At 29.0% G+C, this 11,713-nt stretch overlaps 1 protein-coding gene across 1 annotated transcript; it reads right to left on the reverse strand.

The window, feature by feature from the left end:
- Positions 1–8,685: 8,685 nt before the first annotated feature.
- On the reverse strand, positions 8,686–11,386 carry LOC18053589 (alpha-farnesene synthase). Its single transcript, XM_006447101.2, has 7 exons — positions 11,155–11,386; positions 10,799–11,069; positions 10,293–10,668; positions 9,937–10,155; positions 9,529–9,670; positions 9,186–9,434; positions 8,686–9,070 (listed from the first exon to the last, which is right to left on the reverse strand). The coding sequence occupies exons 1-7, from the start codon at positions 11,257–11,259 to the stop codon at positions 8,765–8,767; spliced, it is 1,668 nt and encodes a 555-aa protein (XP_006447164.1). The 5' UTR covers positions 11,260–11,386; the 3' UTR covers positions 8,686–8,764.
- Positions 11,387–11,713: the final 327 nt, after the last annotated feature.

Here is an 11,713-nt window from a genome sequence, read left to right on the forward strand (position 1 = left end):
GAAGAGCACCATTTTGATAAAACAAAGATAGAATATGTTGAGTAATTTAAATAAAATAACTATCTTGCCCCTAAATGAATTAAAAATTATTTCATCCTACAAAATTTAAAAAAAATTAAAAAATATATAATTACAAGAATACCCTTAAATTTAATAAGACAAATAAAATTTAAAATCCAAGATGTTAATTTTTGTAGTTATAATTTTTAAATGAAAATTATTGTAACTATAATTTTTTTCAAAATTGAAAGAAAGCTTTGAATGTTAATTTAATTTGCATTTATAAACTCTTTGCTTCTCTTCGAGGCTCTAACTAAGTTTTGCTTAAGCAAAGATCAGCATGTGCACTCTCCAAAAAAATAATAACTACAAAAAATAAAAATAAAAATAATCATTGAAAATTTATAATTACAAAATTAACATCTTGAATTTTGAGATTTATTTGTCTTATTAAATTTAGGGGTATTCTTGTAATTATAATTTTTTTTATTTCTCAAAATTTTATACGAAAAAATAGTCTTTTAATTCATTTAGGGGTAAAATAGTTATTTGATTTAAATTATTTAACGGATTCAAATTTTATTAGTATAAAAGTGGTTGATTGATATGAGTTTAGAACAAATGTGGCGCAAAAAACATATCAACATTTTGTGTACTTAAACATACATGTGATAAAAGAGAGGTGGTGTAAAGATAATTTCTCATTTATATTTCACGTAGGTAGAAGTTGGGTTACCAATATATTGCTTAAAAAATTAAAGATACATAATGTTAAATTTCTAATTAAAATTCATTACATTTATAAAATTAAATTGTACTCATATTAAATTCATTAACTTAAAGTGAACCTTCAAATTTATTATTTTAGTGAATTTTAAAATCATTTTTTATAAGTTTTGAGAAATATAAAAATAAATGAGGACTATTTTAAACTAGGTTAATATATTTAAAATTTTGATACAAACTTTTAGTCGTTGATCACATGACAATCCAATGGTAAGTAAAATGGCATCATTAAATTCTATTTTGATCTTAAATCTTTATTATTAGATTGCATGAGATTGATAGGTGAAATTTTGTATCAAAATATGAACAAAATAATAATAGTGTAATCGATAATGTCGTTAAATTCAATTTTAATTCATTGTTTATCAAGCAAATAAAGAGGTAATTCTTCTTCGTCTTTGTCATTAGACTTTATGCTTATTTTGGAGGTAGTACGGGTCCAAAATATATATATATATATAATAATGCCAGTGGTCAATGTTGTATTAGACTGCCAAATTTTGGAATAAAAATAAAAAAGATGCCCCATTTTCTAATCGGATAATAACACGAGAGTCCCCAATTGTTTGATAATTTATAAAGTAAGTACATGTCTTCCCCATTTATGTTATGTAGGTCACTGGCCCACTAGCCCCAACAAGGCTGAAAATGCTCGAGTGCTTAAAGGACCACCAAAGTATTTCATCGAAAAGCATTTTCCTTGACGATGATCAAATCACTTTTGAGTAGGGATGGCAATGGGAAAGGGAGGGAAGGGGATCGATTTCCTCATATTCATTCCCGATATTTTGCGTATGTCCTCATCCTCTCTCCGTCCTCGTCAGAATTACTTGAGAGAATTTTCATTCTCTCCCCGAATAATAACAGGGGATCCCTGAAGGTCCCCGATCCCTGAATAACTAATATATTTTATTTCAATTTTGAGTTAATCATATTAAAATAAAAAATTCAAATAAAAGTAAAGTTCGAAATATATCTTACATTAATATATATTACAAAAGTCACATACATTAAATTATAAATTAGTAAGTAACGCAACATGCAAGGAATACAAACTTCTTTTACAAACTATTATGAACAAATTAATAGTTTAATACAAAATTGTTACAAATAAAATCGAATTTAGATTCAAAATTAACTTTTTCAATGGTGGCATAGGCACTTTATAAATGTGGACTATTCCCTTTACAGCACAATAGTTAAATCAGAGCAAATTAAAAGTAAATATTAGATTAGATTAGATTAGATATTAAAATTGTGATTCACTGTGGGCAATTATAACATCTAAAAATAAATAAAAAATAGATTTAAGTTTAAAATATTTAAAGAATATTAAAATTAAAAAAAATATTTGGCTAATAGAATCTACTTGGTCTTTTTAATGTCCTAAATAAAAATTTAGGACTTTAATTAGTTAATTAGGCCTAAAAGTTTAATAATGCAAATATTTTGATATTTTTTATTTTTACCAATATTTATAATTTTATAATTTAAATTTTATTATTTATTTATTAGTGATTTTAAAAAATTAAAAATTAAAATGGGGAAATGGGTAGGGGATGGGGATTCCATCTCATCCCCGTCCCCTCCCCGAATAAGAAATTGGGTAAAAAAATTTTCTCGTCCCCTCCCCGAATAAAAAATTGGGTATGAAATTATCCATATACCCTCTCCGAATGAAAAAAATCTCTGAAAATACCCGTCCCCGTAGGGATTTTTGCCATCCCTACTTTTGAGATAGCCTACGGACTGGATTGGTGAAGACCATGTGATTTCCGTAGTCTTGCATCCAACTGAACAGAGAGTCCCGGACAAAGGCCACGTCATTGGTGATGACTTTCATCACCAATGAAAAAAATCCCCGAGAATATCCGTTTCCGTGGAGATTTTTGTCATCCTTACTTTTGAGATAGCCTACGGACTGGATTGGTAAAGACCATGTGATTTCCGTAGTCCTGCATCCAACTGAACAGAGAGTCCTGGACAAAGGCCACGTCATTGGTGATGACTTTCATGTCTCCTAAAAGATTGTTTCTCTTGCTATATTAAAATCTCTGACCGATTAAATCCTTGTAAGTAGTTGGTGGTAGTTGCAGTCAAGTGACGTTAACGTGATGCACTCTTCATTTATTAATTATTATTAATTTATGCATGGCTATCAGAATTTAAAAAAAAATTAGGAATTACTCAATGGTGAAGTCAGAAGTGCTGAAGATAATTGTATAATTATAAAAATAAATAATAAATTTATACTTACTACGGTAATCATTAGTGTTTTACAGTAGAACAGTTCCATAATAGCACTGTCATATAAAAAAATTAAGATAAGGTCAGACTTTCTTAGACTCCCCCAACTTAATATCTTGAATTATCAACTATTATATTAGAATGTATTGTTTAATTGTATTAGAATTACGATGCATTGTTATTACACGTTATTACGTTACATTAAGTCATAATGTATTATTATAATTGGTGTAGTATGCATTGTATTAATTATAATAATATTTTATATTAATACTTACATAAAAATTAATTTTTTATAACTATTAATATTTTAAAGTTTTATATATTTTTTTATTAAAATTATTATTTTACTTTTAAATAAAAATAAAATTACTCATCGGTGGCCACTGCCGACCACCATGAACCGTTGCCAACAATTAGACTCCAGGCTCCAGCATCTATTGATGTATTTTTTTTTTTAATATATATACATACACACACACACACCATTAGAGTACACATCCTTGAAGCAACTCGATAGTATACATGTTATCGGCAATATAAATTCTATTCACTGTGAATCACTAGCAAAGTTTTGGAATTTAAAGTTTTAACAGTGGCTTGACGATAGTCGGATGTGGCTTCTATTAACTACTTATTTTTAATTTAATAAGGGAAAAGAATAGTAAGTCCCTTTAATTTAATAAGGGAAAAGAATAGTAAGTCCCCTAACGTTTAGAAAAAATGATAAAAAATTCCTTAACATTTTGAAAAAGACATATAACTCTTTTTTTATTAATAAACTAGAAAATAGAACCGCACTTCACTCGGCTTTGAAAAAAAAATTTAGTATTATCATTTTTTCTTACTTTATACTTGATGAAACTGATAAAAAATATAAATTGATTTTTTTTTTAAGATGAGGTAGCCTTATAAAAAATAAAAAAAGCTATTAGCCAGCAATACAAATAAAGAAACAACGCAAGATAAAGTATGAAATAAGAGAATATATTATAGAGTGATTTTATTCATTCCAATTGTGTGTGTACAAAACAAAAAGATGAGTTCTCCTTTTATAGTTACACAATCACTCCATGAAATTAATGAAAAATTATGGATCATAATTCCTTGTGAGATAGTGGGAGTTATAAGAAAGCTAAATGTTGCTAATAAGAGATAGTGGGGAGACTAAGAGATATATGTTATGAACATCTACATTTATTTTAATAAATTCATAACACTCCCCCTTGAATGTTCATTACAAAGAATATGTCTCATTAAAATCTTTACATAATTGTTATTGTGTAATAACAATCAACTTAATTATGAGAAGATGAAAAGCCAAATCTAAAAGAAAATTTCTCTATTTATTAAATAATAGAGAATATACAAAGATGAAAAATAGTGAAGCCACATCACCCCCTCAAGTCTCAGCTTTATATATATACGAGAAAATAGAACCGCGCTTCACGCGGCTTTAAAAAAAGAATTTAGTATTATCATTTTTTCTTACTTTATACTTGATGAAACTGATAAAAAATATAAATTGATTTTTTTTTAAGATGAGGCAGCCTTATAAAAAATAAAAAAGCTATTAGCTAGCAATACAAATAAAGAAGTAACGCAAATTAAGTATGAAATGAGAGAATATATTATAGAGTGATTTTATTCATTCTAATTGTGTGTGTACAAAATAAAAAGATGAGTTCTCCTTTTATAGTTACATAATCACTCCATGAAATTAATGAAAAAATTGTGGATCATAATTCCTTGTGAGATAGTGGGAGTTATAAGGAAGCTAAAGGTTGTTAATGAGAGATAGTGGGGAGACTAAGAGATATATATTATGAAAATCTACATTTATTTTAATAAATTCATAACACTCCCCCTTGCATGTTCATTACAAAGAATATGCCTCATTAAAATCTTTACATAATTGTTATTGTGTAATAATAATCAACTTAATTATGAGAAGATGAAAAGCCAAATCTAAAAGAAAATTTCTCTATTTATTAAATAATATAGAATATACAAAGATGAAAAATAGTGATGCCACATCATACCCTCAAGTTTCAGCTTTATATATATACTAGAAAATAGAACCGCGCTTCACGCGGCTTTGAAAAAAGAATTTAGTATTATCTTTTTTTCTTACTTTATACTTGATGAAACTGATAAAAAGTATGAATTGATTTTTTTTTTAAGATGAGGCAGCCTTATAAAAAACAAAAAAAGCCATTAGCTAGCAATACAAATAAAGAAACAACGCAAGATAAAGAATAAAATGAGAGAATATATTATAGAGTGATTTTATTCATTCCAATTGTGTGTGTACAAAATAAAAAGATGAGCTCTCTTTTTATAGTTATATAATCACTCCATGAAATTAATGAAAAATTATGGATCATAATTCCTTGTGAGATAGTAGGAGTTATAAGGAAGCTAAAAGTTGCTAATGGGAGATAGTGAGGAGACTAAGAGATATATGTTATGAACATCTACATTTATTTTAATAAATTCATAACATTCCCCCTTGGATGTTCATTACAAAGAATATGCCTCATTAAAATCTTTACATAATTGTTATTGTGTAATAACAATCAAATTAATTATGAGAAGATGAAAAACTAAATTTAAAAGAAAATTTCTCTATTTATTAGATAATAGAGAATATACAAAGATGAGAAATGGTGATGCCACATCACCTCCTTAAGTCTCAGCTTTATATATATATTTGAAAATAGAACCGCGCTTCACGCGGCTTTGAAAAAAAAATTTAGTATTATCCTTTTTTCTTAATTTACACTTGATGAAACTGATAAAAAATATGAATTGATTTTTTTTAAAGATGAGGCAGCCTTATAAAAAACAAAAAAAGCTATTAGTCAGCAATACAAATAAAGAAGCAACGCAAGATAAAGCATGAAATGAGAGAATATATTATAGACTGATTTTATTCATTCCAATTGTGTGTGTACAAAACAAAAAGATGAGCTCTCTTTTTATAGTTATATAATCGCTCCATGAAATTAATGAAAAATTATGGATCATAATTCCTTGTGAGATAGTAGGAGTTATAAGGAAGCTAAAAGTTGCTAATGGGAGATAGTGGGGAGACTAAGAGATATATGTTATGAACATCTACATTTATTTTAATAAATTCATAACACTCCCCCTTGGATGTTTATTACAAAGAATATACCTCATTAAAATCTTTACATAATTGTTATTGTGTAATAACAATCAAATTAATTATGAGAAGATGAAAAGCCAAATCTAAAAGAAAATTTCTCTATTTATTAGATAATAGAATATATAAAAAGATGAGAAATGGTGATGCCACATCACCCTCTCAAGTCCCAACTTTATATATATATATATATATATAGATAGGTATATATATAGGTTACATATTGTTGAATTTAAATAGAAAGAGAAAAAAAAATACAAAGAATATCCACCAATATTTTAGATAATAGAAAATATAAAAAGATGAGGAATGATATATATTAATAAAGTTACTATATATTAAATAAGCTAAATACAATCAAATTAATTATGAGAAGATGACAAGTCAAATCTAAAAAAAAAATCTCTATTTATTAGATAATAGAGAATATACAAAGACGCGAAATGGTGATGCCACATCACCTCCTCAAGTCTCAAGCCTCATAAATGTACTAGAAAATAGAACCGCGCTTCACGCGGCTTTGAAACAAAGAATTTTGTATTATCATTTTTTCTTACTCTACACTTGATGAAACTGATAAAAAATATGAATTGATTTCTTTTTAAGATGAGGTAGCCTTATAAAAAATTAAAAAAAAACTATTAGCCAGCAATACAAATAAAAAAGCAACGCAAGATAAAGAATAAAATCAGAGAATATATTATAGAGTGATTTTATTCATTCCAATTGTGTGTGTACAAAACAAAAAGATGAGTTCTCCTTTTATAGTTACACAATCACTCCATGAAATTAATGAAAAATTATGGATCATAATTCCTTGTGAGATAGTGGGAGTTATAAGAAAGCTAAATGTTGCTAATAAGAGATAGTGGGGAGACTAAGAGATATATGTTATGAACATCTACATTTATTTTAATAAATTCATAACACTCCCCCTTGAATGTTCATTACAAAGAATATGCCTCATTAAAATATTTACATAATTGTTATTGTGTAATAATAATCAACTTAATTACGAGAAGATGACAAGCCAAATCTAAAAGAAAATTTCTCTATTTATTAGATAATAGAGAATATACAAAGATGAGAAATGGTGATGCCACATTACCTTCCCAAGTCTTAGCTTTATATATATACTAGAAAATAAAACCATATTTCACGCGGCTTTGAAAAAAGAATTTAGTATTATTCTCTTTTTTTTACTTTATACTTGATGAAACTGATAAAAAATATGAATTGATTTTTTTTAAAATGAGGCAGCCTTATAAAAAACAAAAAAAAGCCATTAGCCAGCAATACAAATAAAGAAGTAACATAAGATAAAGAATAAAATGAGAGAATATATTATAGAGTGATTTTATTCATTCCAAATGTGTGTTGATAGAAGAAAAAGATAAGCTCTTCTTTTATAGTTACATAATCACTCCATGAAATTAATAAAAAATTATGGATCATAATTCCTTGTGAGATAGTGGGAGTTATAGGGAAGCTAAAGGTTGCTAATGGGAGATAGTGGGGAGACTAAGTAATGGGAGATAGTGGGGAGACTAAGATATATATGTTATGAACATCTATATTTATTTTAATAAATTCCATAATACTCCTCCTTAGAATGTTCATTACCAAAGAATATGCTTCATTAAAAATCTTTACATAATTGTTATTGTGTAATAACAATCAAATTAATTATGAGAAGATGAAAAGCCAAATTTAAAAGAAAATTTCTCTATTTATTAGATAATAGAGAATATAGAAAGATGAGAAATGGGGAGGCACATCCCTTCCTCCAGTTCCAACTTTAATATATACTAGAAAATAGAACCCCGCTCAGCGCGACTTGAAAAAAAGAATTAGTATTATTATTTTATCTTCCTTAACACGTGATGGAACTGAAAAAAAAAATGAATTGATTTTTTTTAAAGATGAGACAGCCTTATAAAAAAAAAACTATTAGCCAGCAATACAAATAAAGAAGCAACGCAAGATAAAGAATAAAATGAGAGAATATATTATATAGTGATTTTATTCATTCCAATTGTGTGTGTACAAAACAAAAGATGAGCTCTCCTTTTATAGTTACATAATCATTCCATGAAATTAATGAAAAATTATGGATCATAATTTCTTGTGAGATAGTGGAAGTTATAGGAAAGCTAAAGGTTGCTAATGGGAGATAGTGGGGAGACTAAGTAATGGGAGATAGTGGGGAGACTAAGATATATATGTTATGAACATCTATATTTATTTTAATAAATTCATAATACTCCTCCTTAGATGTTCATTACAAAGAATATGCTTCATTAAAATCTTTACATAATTGTTATTGTGTAATAACAATCAAATTAATTATGAGAAGATGAAAAGCCAAATTTAAAAGAAAATTTCTCTATTTATTAGATAATAGAGAATATAGAAAGATGAGAAATGGTGATGCCACATTTAATTTGTATACATAGCGAGCGAAGAGACAATATCTTTTTATTTTCAAGAGAGTACTTAATATTATTGAAGGGATCATCGGAGGATGATTCACATTATTATGTTCTGAGGAAATATGAAACTTCAACTAAAAGGTGACGGTGGCATAGGTTCAATCAGCAAAGACAGGATCTGCTTCTTAGTATCTCTGTCCTGAACTCCAAATCCATCTCCATATTGGTAAAGACTGTGCACCACACGTGCAAAATTTGTAGTGATATGGATAAATAACTGCAACAAGGGTGATTGTGTGAAGCATTGTCCATTTATCTTTGTCCATGTTTTACTTATCATGCCTTTAATATAATTTCGAGCTATCTCCTCCGAAATATTCATTTCCGTCATACAACACAGGATTGATGAAGCCACGTCCCCTCTCTCTAGCTCCGCCTGTTATTACAATTTAATTTACTGATAAGAAAAAAAATAATACTAATAATAACAAACTTGAAAATTGAAATCAAGTCATCTGTCAAATTTTAGGAATTCGTGACTGAAAATTTACCGATGAAGTGCCTAGATCATTGCACAGTCGAATGATCAGAGATGAATTATACACAAGATCTTGATTTAGCTTAAGAAAACCTGCAGTCTCTTCGGTCGCTTCTTTCATTATGCCAAAAAATGAATAGACAGAAAGCACGGTGCCGGATGATGAAATCCATGCATTACTTAAGTACTCCTGTAAGCAAGGGGTGTGTCCCCTTTTCTGCCATTTTGCTTCCACAAGTAATGATTTACAGAAATCTGACCACTTTAATAAACCAAAAAAAAAAGCTTATTCTTTTTAATTAGTTAATAGCTCTAAGCCTCAAACTAATCATTATTAACGTCAAACACATTGATACCTCTTTTTTTAGATGAGGTAAGACTTGTTTCCAAGTATTTCTCCTCCCAATTTCATAAGCCATTTCATTAGTAGTGTCGTAGAGTGCTTTGAAACAAAGCTTCATACACTCAGGCAAACGTTGAATTTCCTTGAAATCCCACCTGAATTTAAGAAATATTTATGTCAGACCTATATTTTGACGTAGTGCGCTTGAGATATTTTATAGGATTTATTGGTTTTGAGGTGATTAAGCATAACCACAACTATTGTAGAATAGAATTCGTAACTGCTAGACTTAGAAACTATCTAGGTTTTACGGCATAGCTACCACAAGAATACCAAATGGGCCAATAGCAATTGATTGATATTAACATTTGTCGTTTTTTCTTTCTTTTTTGGTGATGATGATACGTATGTCAAAACTAACCTTTCAACAGCACTGGTGAAGTGTTCTAGTTCCTCCAACGAACCATAAATATCATAGATATCATCGATGACTAATATGAATATAATGACCTTAGTCAACCATTTTCTAAAGCAGCTGCAGTTGGGCTCATAAACTAGCCCCACTGCACACAAGAAACATTCTACCAGTCGATCTCGAGAGAAGTTTAAATTCTCAATCAAACCCAGATTCTTCCACCACCTGTTTTCACAAAAGAACAAAATGTTGCTTCAATTTCTTTGCCACAATTTTTCTTTTCAAAGTTGTAGCTAGGGACCATATTTAAATATTACTAATTTCTACAAATTAAAATAAAATCGTTTTGTCATTGTTATTACCTGGAAAGCTCCCTTAGATCATTTTGGAGTGTGGCTTGAACAATATTGAAGTTAAGTTTTGCTAATTCAAGCAAAATTGTGTTCATGTGTTTCTCTTTTTCATATGAGTTTATCTGCCATCTGACTTCATACCACGGCACTCTCCAATGCGATGGAAGTTCCAAAACTCTGGCCACTGTTTGTGCAAGGTCAGTATTCAAAGAAGAATAGATACCCTTTAGAGTTCCTCCGGAGAAAACCTTGGCCTCATCCAATATGCTTTCACCTTCTAAAGCTAGATGTGAGGCTTCAAAAAGTTCAATCAGTCCTTTGATATCCGTACACTTGCTAGTTGAGAATGTTGTACCCGTTTCATCCATGAAGTCGATAAACATATCTAAATAATTAATATGCGCATGCACATTAGGCATTTAAGTATTTAGTATTTGACAGCAATTATATTATATACCTTGTGAGATTTCATAGCTGACAGCGATATGAAATTAAGTTTGATGTATATTATATACCTTGTGAGATTTCATAGCCATGCTGCCTGAGGAGCTTAAAGCATAATGCAGTAGCATAAAGATCCTTTACTTCTAAACAACCAGTGTCATTTTTTAAAAATGCAACTGTGTCGACTAAAATTTCCCGAATTTGTTCCTCGAAGAGATAGGACAGGCCTAGTTTACAGATTCTATCAATGAGCTCCAGCTTGGCTAAAAGGTCAGCTGCTTCAAGAAACATTTGCTTCACATCGTTCGTTAGCTTCTCGGCTCGGCTTCTACATCCTTCTTCCTGATAATCATCAAAACACCAACCAAAAGTTTAACAGAACTAATAAATTTAAAACAATCAACCACTGGGTATAAATTAATTGTACCTTATATTTGCTGTGAAGGGATTGAATGAAATCATATTTCCAAATGTTTGGCTTATAATTGGCAGATTGCCTTGGTGGTATCACATTACAAGCTTTAGAATTCATCTGGCAACTCAGAACAAATTGCTTCTGATGACCCAATTGCTTTCCTTGATCAGTTATTATTCAATAGATCGTATCGAGGAGAAATAAGTACTGGTACTTATTTATACAAGCAGGGTGCATATACCTGTTCATTTACTTATGACGTCACTTTTTTTCCCTAATGAATGAAGATTTTTTTTCTTTCTTTGATAAAATCACATAGGAAAAAATAATCTCAGCCATTCATCTACTTCTTATGATATTCTTGAAAGGTAACTATCAACTAAGGACGTGTTTTGGTATACCACGTTATAAGGAATTATTTTACATTAGTTAACACAGTTCTATATTTGGTCAAATTAGAGAAAGCAACACATCGTTACTTTGTTAAAGTAACAATATTACAAAAATTAAAAAAATATATATAACTTTCAATACATAAAAACAATTTTTTTTTTGTTCGTGGCATTCTCAT

Source organism: Citrus clementina, unplaced genomic scaffold, assembly GCF_000493195.1.
Source record: "Citrus clementina cultivar Clemenules unplaced genomic scaffold, Citrus_clementina_v1.0 scaffold_2, whole genome shotgun sequence".
NCBI classification, from domain to species: domain Eukaryota; kingdom Viridiplantae; phylum Streptophyta; class Magnoliopsida; order Sapindales; family Rutaceae; genus Citrus; species Citrus x clementina.